This window comes from Macadamia integrifolia, chromosome 14 (assembly GCF_013358625.1).
Source record: "Macadamia integrifolia cultivar HAES 741 chromosome 14, SCU_Mint_v3, whole genome shotgun sequence".
NCBI classification, from domain to species: domain Eukaryota; kingdom Viridiplantae; phylum Streptophyta; class Magnoliopsida; order Proteales; family Proteaceae; genus Macadamia; species Macadamia integrifolia.
The window spans coordinates 4,866,372-4,891,277 of NC_056570.1; the positions used below are offsets into that span (position 1 = coordinate 4,866,372).

At 42.2% G+C, this 24,906-nt stretch overlaps 1 protein-coding gene across 1 annotated transcript in view; it reads left to right on the forward strand.

Annotated features, from left to right (window-relative positions):
- LOC122061708 overlaps positions 1-24,906 on the forward strand; it is a 103,406-nt gene that overhangs the window by 23,405 nt on the left and 55,095 nt on the right. The window contains 6 exon segments of the mRNA XM_042625126.1: positions 10,258-10,489; positions 10,492-10,662; positions 11,568-11,891; positions 11,998-12,198; positions 12,385-12,480; positions 12,569-12,623. Coding sequence (XP_042481060.1) covers positions 10,258-10,489; positions 10,492-10,662; positions 11,568-11,891; positions 11,998-12,198; positions 12,385-12,480; positions 12,569-12,623 — 1,079 coding nt within the window.

Genomic DNA, 24,906 nt, shown 5'->3' on the forward strand with positions numbered 1-24,906 from the left:
GATGTGACAGTGGAGAAGGAAGGATTTTGTGGGGAGGCAGTTGGAGAGACATCTCTAGGTAGTAAAGTTATGGTGGGAGATATGGCCTTTGAACCAGACGAGATTACGCTAAGGAACAGTGGGGCCATATGATCTAACAAAGGACCAAGCAAAGGCTGAGGTGAACATCCCATTGGAAGAGGGGAGCCAAACACATTTATCATCCCTACCATGGTGCCCAGGGGATGGGAGGGAGAGAGGCCCATAAATCAGCAAGAGGGGGGAGGGAGGGGGGACCAACCTTGGGGGAGAGGATATAGGAGATAAGAGAGGAATTGGGCAGACCAGAAGGGTAGATGATCCTCGGAGTGACAAGAGAGGAGAGGATGCTAGAAGGGTGCCAAGGGTCCATCTAAAGGGAGGTCGACTGCCCATTACCAATAGCTGTAGAGATGGAAGTGAGGGCAAGAGGCCTGAGATGAAGGATTTTATGCCAGATCCAAGAGGCATAAGAAGGAATGGGGTAAGTCCATGGTTTTAAGTATCGGTGTGTATCGTGCCGTATCGGCCGATACGTATCGGTATCGGTAGGCATCGGCACGATACATACCGATACGCTACAGGGAATTTTGGACCCTCTTTTGTGTATCGGCTTATCGGTAGTATCGTATCGTGCGGTACCGATACGTACGATACTCTGCGATACAAACTTTTCAAAATATGAAAATTCCCATGAGTATCGGTACGTATCGACTGTATCGTACAGTATCGAACAGTATCGAACTGTATCGTACCGTATCGGTACGATACGGCTACTTAAGTGTGAATGTGCCTTTTGTTGTTTGAAACAAACACTTCAAACTCTCACCAACAGTTTTCTATATTTCTCTTCTTTCTTCCCCTTTGATTCACACACCTTTTTGGAGACTCAAATGGTAGATTGAAAGAAACATTGTGGAAGTGAATGGTTCAAAGAAGGAGAGAAACATAGTCCAAGAAGAACCTTGAACTTGAAAATTGAAAATTTTAAATAGTAAGTTCTTGAATCTTTACTCACTTTTTTCAACTTTAACCTTAGATTTTCAAGTTTTTTTACAAATCTAAGGTTCATCATACTTAGAATCACATTTTGTGCATCATTATTACATGAAATCATTGGATTTATAAGGATTTACACACTTTTTTCAAGAGAAAATGAGGGTTTCAATTTTTTTCAAATTTCTTAGATCTACTCATGCTCAATGGTTAAAAATGTTTAGATTTTTTTATATGTTATGTAAAAACAAGTGTTCTACAACTTCTATGGAAAATTTTGATTTTTCTCAAAAAAAAATATTTTCTTAATTTTTTTTTCCGAAATTAATTAAAAAAAAAAAGAAAAATCCCAATTTTTTTATTTTTTTTAGAAAATTTAGTTCATTCAACTCTTAAAAATAATGTCATAACTTATAATTACTAAATACTTGATTTCAAATGAAACCCACATTTTTTCCCCAAAAAAGTGAGGGTTTCAAATTTTTTTTTATTTCTTAGATCTACTCAAATATATTGGTCCACACTTTGTTGATATTTTATATGTTCTTTAAAAACATTTAATCTACAACTTCTATAAAAAAATTTAATTTTTCTAAATAGTTTGTATTTTTTATTTCAAAAATTAATTAAAAAATTAGAAAAATACTAAAAAAAATACAATTTTTTTTTATAAAATTCAGTTCATTTTAGTTTAAAAAAAATATATAATCTACTTGGCCAATGACCATGATGTAAAATTAGATGCACAATTTTTTCCAAAAAAAGTGTGCATTTCAAGTTTATGTAAATTTGGAAAAATACAAAAAAAATCTTTTTTTTTCTTTGGATGCATCTCATTTTAGTTTCTAAAAAAATGCTATTATGTACTAAATACTAAATCAATAAATATGCATATTAAGATTCATTATGTATCTTTGTAGGAAGATGGCGCCTAAAGAATGGACTAAGGATATTGGATGGGCTACAGCCAAGAAAGTACAAGACAATAGGTTGTGTACAAAATGCAATTACTGTGATACTATCCACCTAGGAGGTGGAATAACCAGACATAAAAAACATTTGGCTGGAGGATTTTCTAATGTTGCCAAATGTAACAAGTGCCCAGATGAAATAAGCAAAGCAATGAGGAAGCACTTAAGGGGAAGTAGAGATAAAACAAAGAAAGCTGTTGAAGAAGGTGATAGATTGGTTGAGATTCTAAGGGATCATGAGGATTATGAAGGATCTGATATGGAGGCAGAGGATGAAGATCAACAGCTTGCACGAGCGATGCATATTTCAAGGAAGGAAGTAAAAGAAAAACAATGGATAGCAGAATAGTTAGGGGATGGATTGAGGAGACTGAAAATGTTTTAGTGTTGGACAAATTATCTGAAGATCGACGAGAAACCACACCTGATCCCATTATAGATGACCTCATTAGAGATATAAATGAAGATTTTAAAAATATTGTTGATGATGAAACCCAAGCACCATCAGCTATGGAAGAGGATGATGATAGCTCTAATGATGGCGATATTAGGAGGACGAGATTAGGTGCTACATATAGCGTAACTCAACCAGATAGTGATGATGATGATCAAGACAAGGATGGTGCTGCTGCTGCTGATGATGATGGTGGTGGTGGTGGTGGTGGTGGCAGTGGTGGTGATGGTGGTAGTGGTGGTGGCCAAACTTATGTACCACTACATTTCACAGAGGAGGCTGCATTTACACATGCAACCCAAGATAGTCATCATGGTGATTGCACACAACCAAAGTCTTATAGTCAGAGGGGTAGGCGATCCCACAATCCGAGTGCTACTGATGTATTGATGAGTAGTATGGAGTCAATGTGCATTAGCTCAGATCTTGCTGGTTCCTCATCTGGACATGGACACCATGTATCTTCAGATGCATCTTCAGCCTATGGATATGGGACTTATGCAGGACAATCATTTGCCAATCCAGAGCAGTACAGAAGTTCAGATCATGCTGGTTCCTCATCTGGACACGGACACGGACACCATGTATCTTCAGGTGCTTTTTCAGGCTATGGATATGAGACTTATGCAGGACCAACATTGGCCACTCCTGAGCAGTACAGAAGATTCTACAATGAATGGGAGACCCACTACCGTAAATATTTCGACTGGCGTAAATATTGTGCCTATATTCGACAAGTGCAGAATATCATCGTAGTTGCTCCTATTAAAGAAGAAGGTTCTAGCCAAGGATTTGAACCACCACAACACTCTTCAGGACACTCATCACAGTGGAAATGGAAATGAGGAAAGAAAAAACTGTAAGAAACTCAAACTTCATCATTTTGAACATTTTGAACTCAATATATTTGTCTATCAATACGATACCCTATACTTAAGTATTTATGCATTCTACATGTTATATATAGCTTTTTTTAACTGTTTTTTTATGTAAAAGTGTATAAAAATGTGTTCCTTATCCATTTATATGCGTATCTTAGCGTATCTCCGATACGATACCCTTCGATACGTATTTTAATTTTGACCGACCGATACGGCGACTGATACCGATACTTTAATCCTTGGGTAAGTCCAGAAGGATTTATAGGAAAGCAGGGAGGAGTAGGCCCAGTTAACCCAGATACTCCAATGCTTGGAGGCAAGCTTCTAGATGAGCTTCAGAATGCCCACTGAGTTGGCCTCCTTTCTGATACCAAGGCCACTCTTAGATTTGGGTAGACGAACCTTATCCTAAGACAGAGGATGAAGGAACTTAGAGGAGTCAGAGCCCTTCTAGAGGAAGGAACAGAAGAGACTTTCAATGGATTTAATAGTAGAGGAAGGAAAGATAAAGATCCCAAACCAATAAAGATAAAGAGATTGGAGTACAGATCTGATTAGAACAAGCCGGCCAGCATAGGAGAGGAGCTTGCCTTTCCAAAGCTAGAGATGCTTTCTAAGAAGATCCAGAATAGTGAAGCAATGGTGGGCTGAGAGCCTAGAGGAGATAAGGGGGAGGCTTAGGTATTTAACAGGCAAGGATCCCAAGGAAAAGCATATAATGCCTAGAAGAAGGGATTGAGTCTCAGAAGAGACATCGAGAGGAAGAGATTGGACTTGAGAAGGTTAACGGGAGACCAGAGAGGGATTCAAAGGAGTGAATAGAGGACATAATGGAAGAGATGGAAAAGGGGTTGGCATTGGAGAAGATTATGATGTCATCAACAAAAGCCAAGTGGGTGAGACCTAAAGTTTTACACTTGTGGATAGGGAAGATGAGGTGAAGATCAGAGGCCGATTGAATGGAACGAGATAGAACCTTAAGAGAGAGAGAAGAGAAAGGGAGAGAGAGGGCAACCTTGGCAAATACCACGACTCGAGGGGAAGTAACCCGTAGGGTTGCCATTGATTAGAACAGAGAAGCGGGGAGAGGAGACAAAAGATCCAGTGGACAAAGGAAGGGGGAAGGACATTTGGAGCAAAACTTTTGAAATGAAATCCCAACTAATGGAGTCAAAAGCCTTGTGGATATCAATTTTGAGGAGGGTAGAGGGAGAGTGGTTTTTTTTATCGAATCCTTTGACAATCTTATGACAGAGAATGATATTATCAGCAATGCTCCTTCCAGCAATGAAAGCAGATTGGTTGGGACTCACAAGAGAATCAATGACTTTCCCAATCCGGTTAGCCAAAATTTTGGCAATGAACTTATAGAGAAGATTACAAAGAGTGATAGGCCTGAAATCATTCATGGATTCAACACCTTCTTTCTTGGGGATGAGGAAAAGGAAGGTGTGATTGATCCCATTGATCTGGGACGGGTTAAAGAAGAAACTCCTGATAGCAAGGATGAGACTATTGCGAATGATGTTCCAGCATGAGGTAAAGAAACCCATACTGAAACCATCAGGGCCAAGGGCACGGTTAGCTTTATGGGAGAGGATGACAGAGGGAATGGAAAGAAGGGAGGGGAGAAGATCCTCAGGAACTAGCTTATTGAGAAGATGGGGGGGGGGAATAGGAGGGGGATGGAGGAGCGGCTGGGAGAAAATACTAAGAAAGTGAGAGCTTCAGATTTGATTTCCTCAGGATTAAGGAGCTCAGAACCAGAAGGGGAGATGAGGATCGGAATGGTGTTGACATTGTGGCTAGATTTGAGGGAGCAATGGAGGAAGGCAGAGTTGGAATCACCAAGATCAAGCCATTTGATACGGGCCTTCTGACAAAGGAAACTCTCTTCTTGGGCAAGGAGAGAGGCAAGCTCAAAGGCAGTGGCTTTTTCTTCTAATACAAGGTCAGGGTTGAGAAAATCAGACTGGATTTTAGATTGGATGGAGAGGAGCTTGTCCCGGTAAGAAGAGACACAGGAGGAGATATTGTCAAAGGTGGAGGAGTTCCATTTCTTAAGAACAACTTTGACGGATTTGAGCTTTTTGGAAAAAGTAAGAAGAGAGAAGGAAGGTGGAATGGGAATGGACCAGACATTTTGAACTAAAGGGAGAAAATCAGGGTGCGAGGGGCACATATAAAAAAATTTAAAGGGCTTGGGGCCGAAGGAGCGGAAGGGGAAAACATGGATGTCAATTGGACTATGATCCAAAATACCTAGGTGATTAAAGCAAGCATGAGAGGAAGGAAAGGTATCAAGCCAAGCTTCATTGACAAGGACACGGTTAAGCTTACAGGCCACCCGAAAATTACCAGCTCTTCGGTTATGCCAAGAAAGCTTGGTACTAGACCATCTAAGATCACTGAGACCATGATCATCAATACTATTGTTGAAGGAATCAATAGTCAGGGGGTCAATAGGGTTACCAGCAAGCTTCTCATGACTGAAGTGGAGAACATTAAAATCACCTCCAATCCCCCAAGGTCGAGAGCCCATGGAGGGGGCAAAGGAGAGGAGGTCAGATAAAAGGGGGAGTCTAAGGGGGGCAAGGTTGTGGGCATAAATAATTGAGAGAAAGCAAATAAAGGAACCAGAGGAGTGGGAGATAGAGAGGTGAATGACTTGATCCGATGAGGAGAGAGGGGTGGTGAAGAGGTAAGAGGGGTTCCAGAGAATCCAAATTCTACCATTTGGACTATGGAGATAATTGGCAGCAAAGGACCAAGATGGAGCAATGGAAGAGGCAATGCGGGAGGCATTAGCCTAGAGGACTCGGGTCTCAAGAAGGCAATAGAGGTTGGACTTAGTGAAGCGGATATGGGAACGGATCTCCGCTTGTTTAGATAGGGAATTGAGGCCACGAACGTTCCAAATAGTCCAAGGAGTCATGTAGAACTAGAGGAAGAGGGCATAAAATGCTTAGAAGAGCAGAAGGGAGGACCGGAAGAGGTTGCTTGGCAGGGGTGTTCCTTCTAAGTTTAGGGGTGGTAGCCGGAGTGGACTTAAAATGGTGGGTGGATTTGGAACGTGAAGAGGCTTTGGAGACAGAGGTGGAGGACTTTTTCTTCTTAGAGCCCCAGGAGATAGAAAGGGGTGGGGGATTAGGTGGAGAGGAGGTATGGGGAATGATATTAGAGGAAGGAACAGGGAATGATTTAGAGGATGGGGTTGGGGTTGGGGGGTAGGCAACGAAGGAACAACAATGGGTCGACTAGAACCAACATCGTCAATGGCCAGAGAGGGGCAGGTCTGAGCAACAGTGTGGGTATCTTCTAGCTTTGTCGTAGGAACCATGGATTCAATGTTGTGGAGAGACCCAGGGGGTCGTCATGCGAAACTAATCCTTGTGAAGCAATTGGCGATACCAGGGAATTATTTATGGATGTCACGAGGTCAGCCGAGCCTTCCAAGGCCAGAGCAAACGTTTCTGTAGGCCGAGAATGGCTAACAAAGGAGGGGAGACTACGGTTGACACTGGCATCATAAATACCAACTTCAGGCCTGATCGAGGGATCAGGGATGGAAGACGTGGTAGGAGCATTGTCATTGGGTGGAACAGTAGGGGCGAGCGGCACTGATGGAGAGGCATGGGAGCCGTCAATCATAGTGGAATTGATCAGCAGATCCCTAGCGATGATCGGTTCAGTGGTAGCAGAAACAGGAAGTCCAGTCAAGTGAGAGATGACACCAGGAATCAGCGACAGGAAGCTCATGGGAGTAGCGGAGGACAGCAGCGGCGATGGCGATGAGCAGCTCGTGGGAGCAGTAGAGGACAGCAGAGGACAACAGCAATAAGAGGCGCAGATCGAAGGAGTCTTCACGGGGGTCGTCAGAGACCACAGTTGCCGACAGAGAGCTCAGGGTAGCCATGGAAACCAGAGATGAAGGCAGCAGCGAACAAGGGTTATCCATGGACGAGGTGGTGGCAGCAAGACAAGCAGGTAAGCAGGGAGGAGGTATAGGGTCGGGCAGGCAGGGTTGGTTTGGGGAATGATGGTCAGGTTGGGTAGCAGCAAGATGGAGGGGCCTGGTTCAGGTGGTAAAGATTACCCAGATATAATGGGTGATCTGTGGGGAATTTGGAGAAGGTGTTCAGAAGTTGGACCGGGATGTAAGAATTCAGAGGGTAGAAAGGTGGTTCAGGCAATGTGGTTGGTTCAATTGGTTCAGATGGTTTAAAAGGGTCAATAAATGCAGGCGAAGACCGAAAAGAAGTGCAACGTGGAGGAGAGAGAGAGGAAGTAACCGCTAGGGCATCCAATGGAGGAGCACCAGGTGGGAGAGGGTGCAGCGGAGGTAAGGCAGAGCCAGAAGAGACCAAGGACCGAGGAGGAGCATCAGAAGGATGTAGAGAAAGGGAGATAGAAGGGGAAACTGCAGAGTCAACAGAGGAAGGGATCGTATCAGTTCCATCAAGAGCATCAGGCGACGGTATCGAGAAGACATTGTGACCAATGGTTAAAGGATCGTTCAACAGACCAGCAGTCCAAGCTCCAAGCACAGTTTTAGCGGCAGCCATGACTAGACCAGTTGCCGGCGGCAAGTTTTGGATATGGTCAGCAGTATTTTCATTCGCCGACGGCATGTTTTGGATATAGTCGGTGGTATTTTTCTTCTTTCAATTTTTCCTTCTGTATGTCTGCATGGTGAATTGAGGTTCAACTGGAACAGCGGCTGAAGGTTGGAGAGAGTCATCAACAGTGGCCTTAGATTTGGCACATGAGGCTGTATTGTGCCCATAACATTTGACAGATGACGTTGGAGGTAGCCAGTCGTATTTGACTTCTTGTTCAAAGGAAAAACCTTCTCCATCCATAACAATGATAGAAGAGGGGGGAATTTTGTCTGCTTGGACTTCAATACAGATACAAGCATAAGATAAACGATCCATAACCTTGGTTCTCTTGTCAGAATACAGAGGTTTGCCTATGATGGAACCAATTAGGCTAAGGCCTTTGACGCACCAGAAGTGGAGAGGGAGATTGGGGAAAAGGACCCAAAGGGGGATGGATTTGGGTTCAGATATGGAGAAGGAAAGGTATTCATCCCACTGACGGAGGAAAATGGGCTTTTTACCAACATACCATGGTCCTCCGTCAATGGCAGCGCTGCGGTCAGAGGTGGCAGCAAAGTTGAACACAAAGGCCATTTTCAAGCATGAAAAAGGAGAGAGAACCAGAGGGCTTCCGTTGGTTCAGAAGAGAAGCTTTGACAACAGCGAAGGGGGAAAAGAACTGACAACACAGTTAGACCAACGAGAGATTTCAGAAGCAAGGAGACCAGGAGGACAAAGGCCAACAGGGATAGAGTTGTGGATGGTCGGAGGGTAGAAGAATAAGGAATGGCCGGCTGAGGGAGGGAGAGGGGAGGAGGAAGAAGGGGGGAAGGGGAGGCAGAGGAGCCTACAGAGACCTAAGGACGAGATTCAACCGAGTGGACAGGAGGAGGAGGAGGAGGGGGGGAGGAGGAAACAGAAGGTGAGAAGCAGTGGAAGGAGGTGGTTGAGCAGGGGGATGGAGAGAAACAGGGGGGGCAGGGAGCAAACCGACGGCAGAGGCCGTCGGAGAAGGGGAGAGGGGGGCATACGGTCAGGAGGGGGGCATTTTTTTTGCTTTTCACTTTGATTTAAGTATTATATATTAGTAATCAGTTATTTGCATAAATAATAAGTTTCTCTTTGACAACAGATTTGCAATGGTCAACAACTTCAAGTAGCCACCATAGTCTGTTGTTCTTGTAGACTGGTACTCCTTGACATCTTGTCAATATCTTCTCGATGCATCAAGAATTTCCTTGCCAACTTCCAGTATCCCGTGACCATATTGTGATCCACCTGGATCATGCACTCTCCTATTAAGGCTGAGACTAGTAAATATAAAGTAAAAACTAGGAACAGTTAGGCATACTACCGATGGATGGGCAATTGTGTTTTATCTGTTGGTGTTATTTCCCAACAACTGTGATAGATTATACCAAGTAAGAAAGTTCCCAAATAATTCACATGTGATCATTTCGGAGCCTTAAAAACATTTGGTTGATTACTGTTGAATTGAATAATGCCAGCTCTATTTATAATATGGAGGTAAACAATCTAGAATGAATACATGACCTAAATACTCCTATAAGACAATTCTACCCTTTTACCCATTTTACAACAATTACGTTGGTCAAATGCTGGTCCAGGGTGGGTGCATGGGCTGGGAAACCCTATCCATAGTCCCTAGGAAGTTTAGATTTTTTAGGCCATGCCGTTTTCTTGAATTCATTTCCAAGCCTATAATTTTTCAAACCTAAAGCATGAAAGTGGTCTATTTATTCCAGGAACTGTAGGAGTGTCAGCAGTTTGGGGCTTTTATGTCTGTTCAAATAGTTCTGGACAAATCCCCACTAGACAAACTGTTAGAATAGGGGTTAAGTGTGCCACAGGGGCACATTGGGGCTTCCCCCCTCTACGGACCCTATTTAGAGTGGGGCAGCTGGATGGAGGTGTATACTTGTAATTTGGGTTATGTTTTGTCTTGTACTCCTATTAGGACTCTATTTTGCATATTATAAATAAAGAGCTTATGTGATCAGTCAGATCACTCAAGCATTCTCCCAATTTTTACTGTCAACACAAACCTTATTAGACCTACATAACTATTGGAGTCTCTCCATTTTTCTTTCTTTTTTCCCCCTCTTTTTAATCGTGGATTTTTCTTTTGGGGGAATGTTATAGCTGCAGAAAGGGAAATGCTTGGCCCAGAAATTGAGCTTGAAAAGAAATGAAGCCATAATACTCGAACTGCCCAATTTCTTAGTTTTTGCAAATTGCCTTTGTCTTGGCACATAGTCTGTCATCTCTTCTTAAATCCATCTAATTATTACTTCTTTTTTTTATTGTCCTTGCAGGGTCCTTTTAATTTTTCGAGATGGTCTTATCATCCTTTGGGGAATCCAAGAAAGTAAAGTCATTTTTGTAACTGGTGGAAGCATGCTCCAGTCATTATGTAACGAAACAAAGAAAGTAACTTCTGCATGCTGGGCATGCCCATTTGGAAGTAAAGTAGTTCTTGGATACAGCAATGGAGAGATATTCCTATGGAGTATTCCGCCCATTTCAGAGCCAAAAAGTGAAATACAAACTGATAAAGATGTCAGTGTGCTGCTCAAAATGTTCCTATTTGTAAACTCAATCTCGGGTATAAGATGGACCAAATCCCTATAGTTTCATTGAAATGGGTTTATGCAGATGGAAAGTCTAGTCGATTATATGTTAATGGTGCCTCTAGTTCTGTGTCCTCGAACTTGTTACAGGTACTGTGGATGTCATGCTACTTTGATTTGAATGTTTTGCTTCAATAAATAACAGTCTACAGGTGCTCTTGCTTCATAAACATAATTTCTCTCATGATGACTCATATCACTGCCACTATCCATCTTTTATTTTTACCATCATTTGTCGTAGATACTTGAGAAATTGGAATCTGTATTGATGTAGCTGAACTTTTCAATTGGGTACTATTTATTAAATACGCATACATTCCTCTTTAATTGTATTACAGGGATAATCTTATCTGGTCTGCTTTCTGTCTTCACTGGGAATGACCACACCATTCTGTTTTTATCTTCTACCATCCTTCTCCAATATAGATATGGATGTTCTGTAGAATGTAGTAAAGTTGGATGAATACAAACGGCTACTCTAACACAAAAGCATAATCTTGTACGACTTTTTATTAAACAGAAGGAAAGGGATAATATATATATATATATATATATAGCAGTGATTTGATTCAGATTGAAGGAACTAAAAGAGCCAGGGGCAGGCCTAAAATGACCTAGGAGAAGTGATGAGGAAAGACAAGCATAGCTTAGGCGTTGTATCAAGTAAGACATTGAATAGAGCTGATTGGAGGGCAAGGATCCATGTAGCCAACCCTTTTTAGTTGGGATAAGGCCGAGTTGTTGTTGAATATATATATATATATATATGATATGATATGATAATAAAAGTTTGATCCAATACACTCCAAAGCTGAGAGGAAAAAGAACTAAAAAGAAAGGGAAAGTCACAGAGATCTAAGGAAAGACCAGATACCACATATGTAACTCTAGAACATAAATGGGTCAATTATGTCATTACCTGAATCTAGCTTATTCCCACTTTGTAACCCTGTCATCTTTTTTCTAGAACTTAACGTTTGGTTCCGTTGTGTCAGGTAATTATGATGAATGAACATACAGAATCCCGTACAATTAAGTTCATTTTTCCTCTTCCAGAACCGTGTTTAGATATGGAGATCATTTCAAGCACCAGTGACCAAAGCAAACAAAAAGGAGACTTTCTTCTCATCCTGCTAAAATCGGGCCAGCTGTATGTTTATGATGATTCTACGATTGGAAAGTATCTATTACAGTGCCAGTCAAAGTCACCTATGTCAGTTCCAAAGGAGGTAGTGGTAAAGCTGCCATTTGCGGATTCAAGCATCACCATAGCAAAAATCATTACAAATGATTCAATTCCGTTAACTTCTACTGATGAGGTAATTTAATATAGAATGTTTGCTACTTAATCCATTACTCTTGCATCCGTCTGGAACTTGGTTGACTATCTGATATTGTAGTCTAATAATTTTTCCGATTCTGTAGGATTACAATTTTCTTGTGAAAAATTCCATACCATTGCTTCCTTACGTGAAAGGAAAAGATGCAAACAACTTATATTCAACACATTTCAGCGGGTTTGCGAAGATTAAAAATTTGTATATAACAGGGCACAGCAATGGAGCTATAAATTTTTGGGATCTATCTTTCCCCCTTTTCCTTCCGATTTCATCAGTAAATCAACAGGTAATTTTTTCGTCATTGCAATAACTTTCTTTTTCTAGTTAAGTCCTGTAAATGTGTGACTGTACCAGAGCAGTAAAGAAGACACATACCGGTTCATCAATGATCTCTCTCCACATTACACTCCTTTCTTGTTATTTGGCCAGTATCTTTGGACTATAGTTATTCCTGTCTGCTTTGATCATGCAGAGTGAAGATGATTACTCTTTGAGTGGTGTTCCAGTGACAGCATTGTATTTTGATAGCAACTCCCGGGTTCTTGTTTCTGGAGATCAAAGTGGAATGGTGAAGTTTTAAATTTTGTACCAGGATAAATTGTGGTTCATTTCTGTGTGGTGGTTATATAACGCATCATTATTTATCTTCCATGCAGGTTCGTATCTTTCAATTCAATCCAGAGCCCTTTGCTTCAGAAAACAATTTCTTAGGTATGCCTAGATGCACAATTCATTCTACAAATGTCTCCCTGCATTTTAAGAGAGAAATGACCAAGATTTATGAATTTTTTTTTTGGGGAGAGATCTCATGACATCGTGATTGTATGGAAATGTGTGAATCAATCTCCCCACCCCACCCAAAAAAAAAAAAAAAAAAAAAAATGGACTGTTGTGATCAGATTTGGTAAAAAAAAAATTTTGTTTGCCCAGAGCAACCATTATGGCTAGATTTTATATCACTTGTAGTGCTGATTCTTTTCTTGAATTTGGACATTATGTTCTCCCCCCAGCCCCAGCCCCAGCCCCAGCCCCAGCCCCAGCCCCACAAAAAAAAATAAAAAAATTGAACTGTTGTGATCAGGTTTCAACCATTATGGCTAGATTTTATATCACCTGTAGTCAAGGATTAAAGTATCGGTATCGGTCTCTGTATCGGTCGGTCAAAATTAAGATATGTATCGGAGGGTATCGTATCGTATCGGAGATACGCTAAGATACGCACATAAATGGATAGGGAACACAATTTTATGCACTTTTGCATAAGCAAACAGTTAAAAAAAGCTATATATAACATGTAGAATGCATAAATACTTAAGTAGAGGGTATCGTATTGATAGACAAATATATTGAGTTGAAAATGTTCAAAATGATGAGGTTTCTTACAGTTTTTTCTTTCCTCATTGCCATTGCCACTGTGATGAGTGTCATGAAGAGTGTCGTGGTGGTTCAAATCCTTGGCTAGGACCTTCTTCTTCAATAGGAGCAACTAAGATGATGTTCTGCACTTGTCGAATATAGGCACAATATTTACCCCAATCGAAATATTTATGGTAGTGGGTCTCCCATTCATTGTAGAATCTTCTGTGCTGCTCAGGAGTGGCCAATGTTGGTCCTGCATAAGTCCCATATCCATAGCCTGAAGAAGCACCTGAAGAAACATGGTGTCCATGTCCAGATGAGGAACCAGTATGATCTGAACTTCTGTACTGCTTTGGATTGGCAAATGATTGTCCTGCATAAGTCCCATTTCCATAGCCTGAAGATGCATCTGAAGATACATGGTGTCCATGTCTGGATGAAGAACCAGCGGGATCTGAACTAATGCTCATTGACTCCATGCTACTCATCAATGCATTAGTAGTACTCGGATTGTGGGATCGCCTACCCCTCTGACTATAAGACTTTGGTTGTGTGTGAGCACCATGATGACTATCTTGGGTTGCATGTGTAAATGGAGTCTCCTCTGTGAAATGTACTGGTACATAAGTTTGGGCACCACCACTACCACCACCACCACCACCACCATCGTCATCATCATCATCATCATCATCATCAGCAACACCATCCTTGTCTTGATCATCATCATCACTATCTGGTTGAGTTACACCATCCTTGTCTTGTTTGAACCATTCACTTCCACAATGTTTTCTTCAATCTACCATTTGAGTCTCCAAAAAGGTGTGTGAATCAAAGGGGAAAAAAGAAGAGAAATATAGAAAACTGTTGGTAAATGGTAAGAGAGTTTGAAGTGTTTGTTTCAAACAAAAAAGGCACATTCCACACTTAAGAAGCCGCATCGTACCGTATCGGTACTTATTGGTACGATACTGTACAATACAGTGCGATACGTACCGATACTCCTAGGAATTTTTAGGTTTTCAAAAGTTCGTATCGTGGAGTATCGTACGTATCGGTACCGATACGTACTGATACGGTACGGCACAATACGATACTACCCATACACCGATACACAAAGAGGGTTAAAAAATTCTCTGTAGCGTATCGGTATATATCGTGCCTATGCCTACCGATACTGATACCGATACCGTTACCGAATATGTATCGGCCGAAACGGCACGATACTCACTGATACTTAAAACCATGACTGTAGTGCTAATTCTTTTCTTAAATTTGGCCATGGCATGTGTTATCATAGCACACATTGGTGTTGATGAAAGAGAAACGGTTAAAATGAACACAAGCAACTTCAGACCACCACCACTACTACATCACGTTTACACATCCCTTCACCAGCTCTCGATCTAAAGCCTATTGAGCCTAACACGTCATCTAGTACAACTCCTTCTGACCAACCTATTGCTCTTAGGAAAGATGTTAGGACTTGTACTCAACACCCAATATCTCATGTTGTCTGTTATGATTCCCTTCTCCCTTCTATCGTGCATTTGTGTCCGCTCTTTCTTTTGTTCGTGTTCCCCATAATTGGCAGGAAGAGTTTGCAGATGAAAAATGGAAGGCATCAATGGTGGAAGAAATGGGAGCCCTAAAAAGGAATGATACATGGGAACTTGTGACTCTCCTCTTGGAAAGAGACCAATTGGGTGTAAATGGGTGTTTGTGATAAAGAAAAAAATTTTGACAGCTTAGTGGACAGGTACAAAGTTAGGCTAGTGGCTAAAGGGTTCACTCAGACATATGGTATCCACTACCAGGAGATTTTTGCACCTGTTGCTAAGTTGACTTTGTGCGAGTTTTACCTTTATGTGCTATAAATTTGGGATGAGATCTCCAACAAATTGACGTTAAGAATGCTTTCCTTCATAGAGAGCTCAACGAGGAAGTGTACATGGATATTCCACTAGGATTTTTCAATAAGGGAACTCATGGCATAGTCTTTAAGTTGAAGCGTGCTCTCTATGGGTTAAAACAGTCACCTTGGGCATGGTTTGGAAGGTTTCACAAAGCAATGGTCCCTGTGGGTTATAGGCAGAGCAATGACCACACATTGTTCATTAAGAGGTTGGGTGATAGAGTTATTATGCTCATTGTCTTTGTGGATGACATTGTGGTAATCGGAAACGACAGTGTTGAGAATTGAGATTGGTCGCCTCAAGAGCTTTCTTGGTCGAGAGTTTGAGATAAAAGGTCTAGGAAAACTAAGGTACTTTTTTCGGATTAAAGTTGCTCGGCCTTCTAAAGGGATCTTTCTTTCTCAGAGGAAGTACATCCTTGATCTGTTATCTAAAACTGGATTGTTGGATTGTCATTATTCTGATACTCCCGTGGAAGCTAATACTGGGCTCAAGGAAAAGGAGGGTGAGCCATTGGACAAAGGCCGTTGTTAATGGTTGGTTAGAAAGCTGATTTATCTCTCCCACACTTGGCCTGATATCGCTGTGGTTGTTACCTTGGTAAGTCAGTTTATGCATGATCCCTATTCTTCCCACATGGAGGCAGTGTCACACCTCACCTTCACTTTTCTAGGGGCGGGTGACTTGGACACACACTTGCATCCAACAATCCAACTAGGATCTCTGATGCAGTACTTTAAGTTCACAAGTTATTAATTAAACTAAAATCAACAAGTATATAATAGACATTTATATAATTACAACTGGCGAACCTCTATTGATATTTGATATATTTATACAAAAAGGAGTGATCAACCATTCAATATATCCTACATATTAAAGTATTGTACCATAATCTGTATATGCACATAAGGATCAAAAGGTAAGGATGAGTCCTATCATCCTCAAAGTGCCCTGTAGGTACAACAGCTCTTACAAACACAACCAGGTTAGTGTTCAGCTAGTTCTTGAGCCCACACCTCATCCCTATACAGAGCTGACACTTCTGCTATGGCCTTTGAAGGGATACCTGGATCACCATCTAAAAACATATATAAAATGTGGTGAGATTCCACGAAGCCCAGTGAGGGGTGGACATGCAAGCAAGCATAAACAAGTATGGATACAACAAATAATATCAACAAGATTAATTAATTTCAATTATGACACAACAGAATTGAATCAACCAAGGTTAAATGAATGTAATGACATGATCCATATTAGGTCTTAGTGCTACTGCAACATAGATGGTATCCTCGGTTACGAAGGTTCTATTATCTGTCTTTCGAGGATATAAGCTAGTTGTGAGACAGGAAAATGCTAGTTCTGATACCAAACATCGTTACCTGGAAAACCTTTATTAATAATCCCCCATATATATCTCAACACCGAATCCAACATCGTGTGAAGGGTATACCACAACACTGGCATCTAACATCGGTGAAGGGTTTGTCACAATGCTGGTACCCAACATCGGTCCATCGGATGGTAGGATTAGCCAATATCTATCCCCTTATTGGCAAAGGTTGTAGCACTTGGGTTGTTTTCCTAGCCCGATGCAAGCTAATCAAGAGTTTCTAAGTTCATTTTAGGTCTTAGGTCTATTACAACATAGGTGGTATCCTCAGTTACGAAGGTCCCATCATCGTTCTTACAAGGATACAAGCTAGTTGCGAGACAGGAGTGTGCTGGTTCCGGTACCAAACATCGTTACCCAGCAAACCCCTATTGATAATCCCCCATATATACCTTAACACCTAATCCAACTTCGTGTGAAGGGTTATACCACAACACTGGTATCTAACATTGGTGAAGGGTTTGTCACGACGTCGGTACCCAACATCAGTCCATCGAATGGTAGGATTAGCCAATACCTATCCCCTTATTGGCAAGGGTTGTAGCAGCCTGGTTGTTTTCCTAGCCCGATGCAATCTATCGTCACACATGTCACATCACAATCATACTCACACCCCTTGTGGGCAATACAGTGCTGAAACTAGACCTTCGACTACCCTATACCCAACACTCACACACCATGGACATACAGTGTTGGAACCCAACCTTCAGCTACCCTGCATCCCAATCCTCCACACACTCATCCACACCCTAGGCATGCAGTGTCGGAACCCAACCTTCGGCTACCCTGCATCCCATTAACCCACAACACACATGTACACAAACATATTATTGTGCACAATCAATATTCACCAATAGTAACAGATTTATATCTAAAATGTTTATGACCATACGCATGGATACACATGTTATAAACACTCTATAAAACATACATAACACCAACTCACCTTGTGTTTCTATTGATTGCAGAAAGCTGATGATCTCTTGCCGTGCTGCTCCACCGTTAGCCAGTTCTATTCCTATAAGTCAAAGGATTTTTAGGTCAATTGGCAAGCATGGGATGGGTCTTCCTATAGGTCAAAGGATAATAAAAAAGGTCAAAATAAGGTTTCAAACGGTTCACCGGTGAGCTCACCGGTTGATTAATCCGAGAGCTCATAAAAGAACTCAAAAATCTCTGCAGGCTTCACTGGTGGATGCTCATCAGGTGATGGTGATCCACCGATGATCTTACTGGGGGATAGATCCGAGAGGTTTCAAAACATACAAGATGTCCACCGGTGGATAATCACTAATCAATGGGTAGTGGTGATTAACCAGTGGGCATCATCCGGTGGAGCCAAATTGGGACTTCTCTGCACAGATTTGCTCCCTAAGTCATGGGGGTCCCCTTGAGTGTCTAAGTGTGTGGTTGATCCCATAAGGGGGTCTATTCCATCTAAAGTTCCCATTTTTCCCTCTTTTTCATGGCTTACAACTAGGGTTTAGTCCTAGGTTTAGTTTACAACTAGAGGGCATCATGCACCTCATTTAGTCTAAGGTTAGTAAATTGGTGGTTTAGATGTTATAGGAGTGCAAGGTTTACTTAGTTTCCCATTTTAAAGGCCTAGGTTACCTTAAAATTAGGGTGTCTGGTTAGTGCACATACAATAGCCATCAAGTCCCTCTATGATCACCTTAAACCCTCCACATATATGTATAATCCCATTTCCCCAACATAATGTTAGGCTGGGAGGGTTAATTTCAGGAAAATTGGGCAATGGTCACCACTCTAGGGTTTGGGTTGCCCAATTTGGGGACTTGAGATGGGGTTATCTATAGGGAAGGTCTACACACTCAATGTGAGCAACCAACATGCTAGGTTAGGTCTCTTACACCATTTCCCCCATCCAATTTGTAGGTTGGGTAGGTGGGTAGAGGGAAATCGATTAGGGTTTGCCTACTTTAGCTTTGGTCTTAAAATGGGGTAGGAGAGAGATTGCTACATAGCAAGTAGAGAGAGAAGAACTCACCTTAATTGGGTTGGTGATCCCCTTGCTCTCCTCTTCTTCCCCTCTCTTGCTCACCTTCTGCTTCTTCTCCTTTCTCTCTTCTCTAGCTCTTGAGTTGGTAGGAATGAAAATGAGTGAGCAAGAGGTTGTATTTATCGTTACTTAAGTCATATAAGTGCTATTTGGGAAATAATGAGTTTTCACTCATTATCGGGTTAATCCTTAATTTGGCACTAGCGGGCCCACCTCGAGGTGACCCAATACATTAATCCACTCCTTGGTAGGTTGTACCAGCTATTGGAGGTGGTTTGAGGTGCACAAGTGCGAGGGCCCGGTTCCCACAACCAAATAACCCGATTTTGGCCAGTACCCTCATCGGAGGGTGTTCACTGGTTGGTGTCCATCCACCATCAGCCGGTGTGGGTTATTTTGGTCCCCTTTGGGTGGAATAGGACATGTTGGTAGTGTGGAGGGTCCCATAGGTGTTTGCAAGTGTGGGCCATTTCTTGGTGTATTTCACTACTGGGGTTCGGGTAATTCCCTTCAATAGTTATCTACTCATCATTGTGCTCCTATACTCAATCTCATTAGGAAGAGGCTTCATCTCTGGAAAGGAAAGCTCCTATCCTTTACGGGTCGGCTAGAGCTCATTAGATCAGTTCTCCAAGCTTCCTAGATTTATTGGTCGGGTATATATGGGCTTCTGGAATCCATCATTGCCAAGTTTGAGTCCATCTTTGCTGCTTTCTTGTGGAAAGGAAGTGAGTGCTCCAGATTCCTCCACCCCATCTGTTGGGCTGGTGTCTGTCTCTCGAAATCTGAAGGAGGTCTAGGATTAAGAAGAATCAAGGATGTTACCCTTGCAGGTATTATCAAGCTTGCCTGGAGAGTAATCACTAAGCAGAAAAGTATATGGATTTATTGGGTGTACTCAAACCTTCTCAGAAAGGACTCTTTCTGGACAGTGAAAACCCATATTGATGCTTCTTGGGTTTGGCGGAAGATCTTGGACACCCGGCTCTCTATCTCCCCAGCTATTTCCACCAAAATTGGAGATGGAGCCTCCACTCTTCTTTGGCTTGATCCCTGGCACCCCAAAGGAATCCTCCATCACACCATTTCTGCTAGAAACATCTACAGTTTAGGCTTATCCAAGTATGCTCTTGTGGCAGATATAATCTCTTTAGGGAGCTGGTCCCCGCCAAGCCATTCTATGGCCCAACTTGCTGACATCTGGAACGACCTCCCTCCTATCCAAGCATCCCAGAGTTAAAGAAAGGATACTATCATTTGGTTGCCAGTTGCTTCAAAGATCTCCTCTAGATCTGCTTGGGATTTTTTCAGGACCCATAGACCTATCACTCCTTGGCACAGGCTCATTTGGTTCCTGCACCACATCCCCCGCCAGAGCTTGACGACCTGGAGAGTTTTCAACAACGCCTTGCCCACGAAATCATTCCTCATCCATACAGGTATCCTTGTTGATCCTATGTGTATCTCATGTGGAAATAAGCCGGAAGATATTGAGCGTCTCTTTTTCGCTTGTCCTCTCTCCAACTCCATTTGGAAAGGTGTTATCTCCAAATGTTGGCCAGCAAATAGAAAAATCCTTCTTTCCAAAGGGAGTGGATTTAGATGGATGTGACTTTTCAGGGGAAATCAATATGTGACCTAGTGGGAAAGCTCACCTTCTGCGCCACCATCAATCAGATTTGGATGGAAAGAAACCATATGAAATGGACCTCCAACTCTCACTCTTTGGATAAGATTTGGGGCTCCATCTCTTTTGATGTCAAGGCAAAAATTTCTTGGGCCTCTACCTCATGTATCCCCTCCCCTAGAAATTGTCATATTGTAAACTCCTGGGAGCTGCCTAACTCCATCATTAGGATTGACCCTCATCTGAGTTTTGTTTTCTCTTCTCCTCCACCCCTTTGTTCTTGGGGTTGTAATTTTTCTCTCTTGGTAATGAATTTATTTATTCACCCAAAAAAAAAAAAAAAAAAAAAAAAAAAATTCTCTTCAATGGTAAAGGACTTACACTGACTTCTTCTTTAGTGGTTTAAAGCCCTTCCACTTGTCCTGGCATGAGTAACACTTGCAAGTGGGATCAGTCCTTCCCTCGTGGTAGAACACAGATGCCAACCAATGGTCATTTGTATTGGCACTCTCTTATGATTCATTAGCATTCAGTCACATAAGGAAAAATCTATTAGGGTACGGGTATAAACGACAGTTACATGTATCTTGAGGTACTTAAAGTCAGCTTAAGGAAAAGGGATCCTTTTATCTCCTCATGATCATTTCAGAGTTGAAGCCTATAGAAATGCTGATTGGGCTGGTTCACCTGACAAAATGTCCATCTTAGGTTATTTTACATTTGTGGGTGGGAATCTTGTCACCTGGCGCACCAAGAAGCAAAATGTGGTGGCTAGGTCCAGTGCTTAAGTAGAGTTTCGTGTTATGGCACAAGGAATTTGTGAGTTGTTGTGGGTACACACGCTGTTAGATGATGTTGGTGTACTTGTTCTTCTTCCTATGGTGCTCTACTATGATAACAAGGCCGCTATCCGTATTGCTCAAAATCTAGTACAGCATGACTGTACCAAACGTGTAGATTGACAAACACTTCATAAATAAATTTGGATGCTGGTTTAAAGTGTACCCTTTGTGGAAGTTTGGTGATCAGTTAGCCGATGTGTTCACTACAGGGTTAGTCGGGAAGATGTTTCATACTTATTTAGTCAAGTTGGGCATGTGTGATATCTATGCACCAACTTGAGGGGGAGTGTTAGTATATAGATTTAAGTGTACCACATGGGCACTAGGGTACTTTCCCCATTCCACCAACCCTATTTAGAGTGGGGCAGATGGATGGGGGCCATAGTTGTAGTTGGGGTATAACTTGATGTTCTTTTATGACTCTCTTTTTCTTATTATAAATAAAGGGCTTGTGTGATCAGCTAGATCACTCAAGCATTCTACCAATTTGGCTGTTAACAAAATATGATTTAACTTCTTTAGGATCATTTCAATGGGGAAATGTCACACCTCGTTCTCACAGAACCGGACCGGTGACCGGGTTAACTCCGGTTAACCCAAACCTGCCAGGATCATCTGATACAGTACCCAACCACAGCATACACACAACTAAGATAATCGTTCAAAAGTTCAGCGGAAGACTTAATTTACTTGTAAATACCCCCAATATACTTGATACCCAATTCGTAGTATATAGATAAATACATGTGGGCCCGCAGGGATGATATTTACACAAAAAGAATAACAATTCACATATCAAGTACACAAAAAGGGGTCATCAAAAGAATCAAAAAGTAAAACCCTGTACGGCGTCAATACTGCGGTCCCGCAGCACAGCCCTCGCACGTGCAATCCGTACCGTTCTCATACTCCTTGGGGACCCACCAATCCTCATCGGGAAACTCAACTGTGGGGCCCGACCCTTGATCTTCAGGCTGGTGACCTGCGTAATCATCTAAAAGAGGTGCGCACGTGGGATGAGCTCACTAGCTCAGTAAGTGAAAAGAAGGACTACACAACAATCCACACAACAATCACATCCATATGCACTACATGCTATGCAATTCATTTTAAACCTCATCCACCTAAACATTACTAAGTCTTTGGTTTAGTGCTACTACAACCACAATGCACGTATACTCCGTGTACGAGCCGCGAACTCCATCCCGCGATACGCCCATAGGGCTGTCGGAGAAGGCCCACCGTGAGTACTCGAAAAAGTAAAGCATGCTGACTACCGGCTCTTAACATAAAATTAAATGACAGAAAGTAAAGGTGCTGACTCCAGCAATTTAAAAGCAGTACAATTGGCCCTCTTGAATATACTACTGAGGTTGCCGACTGTCCTAATGACCAGTCGGGCGTATGTCTAACAGCCACAGTGACCCGACACCCGCGACCACTGCTTCCCCCAAGTGATAACCCAACACCTCAACCCCTGTTGGGAAGGGTCGTAGCATGGGAAGATGATAATCCTAAACCGCATGCTCCTATATGACATAGTAAGATTGTATAGTGCCACCGCGTCCCATTCCACGGGCCACCAATGCACTCGTTTCCAAGCCGACTACGGCATCTAGTCTAATAATGCATCATACACAGTGATCCCATCATTCATCACATAAGCACATCAATCATTTAGTATTGAGAAAGTAAAACACAACACACATGTCATAATCATATGAGGATGACTAAGCTACACATAATTTGCATGATGACATGGCTAGTCTAGATACAATTGAATGATGCCAAATAAGCTTTAAAATAAAGTCAAACGTCCTCTCCCCACTTACTTGTTGTGTACAAAGACTCCCGCCCGGTACAAGTGAGATCCGGCGCAAGAAACACAAATTTTTGTGAACCTATCATAAGTGAAGGGGGTTAGCATTTCATCCCCTTGGGGTAAAAAATAACAAGATTTGATGGTTAAATCATGTTTAGAATCATAAAATAAGGTTGCACATCCGTTTTGGGTCCATTCGGACACAAAAATCACGTTGGGGGCCACTCGGGTGGGTCGGACAGCCCACCTGTCACGGCCCACCGGTCGACCCACCGGTTATGACCGGCGGGCAGGTCGACCAGTCGGTAGGGACCGAGGGCTGGGTTATGACCGGCGGGCAGGTCGGCCCACCGGTTGGCCCCGAAGGCCTACCTTCTCAGGCGGGTGCTCTCAGGCGGGCTGTTGGCCCACCGGTCCCGGCCCACCTGAGAGGGTGGAAATTTGCCTTCTTCCTTGAAACTTTTCCCAACTTTTGGGAAATCAAATGGGGCTCTTTCAATCACATTTTCCACACATTCAAGGTCTTATAAGATGATTTTAACCTAGATCTAAGTTAGATTTAAGGATTGAGAAGCCATCTTACCTTCTTTGCTCAAGAACTCTATCAAAACCCCAAAAATCACTTCTTAGCTCAAGAAATCACCAATGCTTCTCCAATCTTGTAAACATTTCTTCAAATCCTTCAAAATCAACACATAGACCATCTATTAAACCTTAGATTCACTATCTCAACGGGGATTTACAAGACCTCAAAGAACTCTACCCAAATCAAGGGTTTTACTTGGGTTTGGTGAAAGTTTAAGAAACATAGCCTTTGCTCACCTCCAATCGTAGATCTCGTGTTGGGGATCACTCTTCCGGCGTCGGAATGGGAAGATCAAACCTTGGCGTTGCTTAAATCCATTTCTTCTTCCTCTTCCTTCCCCTTTCTTCTTCTTCGTTCTCTCTTCTCCCTTCTTTTCTCTCTCCTCTTTACTCTTCTCACCAACTCTTTAGTGTAATAATGAGAAAATGAAAAACACAATAAATGTTATTTATACCTTTTTAAAATATCTATTAACCACATAGGTGGGTCACTCAGGTGGGCTGTGACCGCCCACCTGAGGGCCGAAAATTGGCCAACAAGTAGGATTTTGATGGAATTCGACTCTCGGCATGTATCTCACTCTCGGCACAAGGTATATTATACGTATGCGCTTTAGGATACGGCTACATACCAGCATTATCCGTACATGGCCTTATGATATGTGCATGTGCACGGCTTGGGTACACCCGTCTCCTCTGGCACTGACTCGGATTTGTCTGGCCAACCTATGTTCAAAGTCACCCTTGCCATCATGGTCCATAAGGAACCCGCCTTAACCCTCTCTGGTTCGGGTCCTGCATGGTAAAACCGGATCAACCGTGTAATTAGACCGGTTTTAAAAAGTAGGGTATCACAGGAAAAATGCCACTAAATGGCCCCATCAAAAGCTTCCCTTCGGTCCACAAAATTTTTTCACATGACAAGATGATGTGGCTACTTCAGTCATTAGATTGACAATGGACGGTCTAGATAGGCCACTCGTCAAATTTCATACTCAAATTCAACGATATACTCCACTGTATACTAGGCATCCATCCCCATGTATGTCCATACATGCCTATGGTACTCTAACCACTAATTTGCACTCTCCCACAGTACTGGATTTTCAAAGCTCTATTTTGCCACTTTACAATTTCCTGTTGGGCTGAAACTTGAAAAAGCTTATGTTAGAGAGTCCCTAGAGAGTTACTTTGAAAAGTACTAGAGTAGAGAAGTGTTTCAAGTAAATATGTGGACATGGTTAAAGATATCTATGATAGTGTGGTGACTAATGTAAAAACTATGGGTGGGATCAAGGTAGTAAATTCCCAATTACAATTAGGTTGCGTCATCAGCTTTATGCGCCTATTTGTTTGCGCTTAACATGGATGAATTAACTAGAGACGTTCAAGATTAGGTTCCTTGGTGCGTTGTGAGTGTTGTGTGA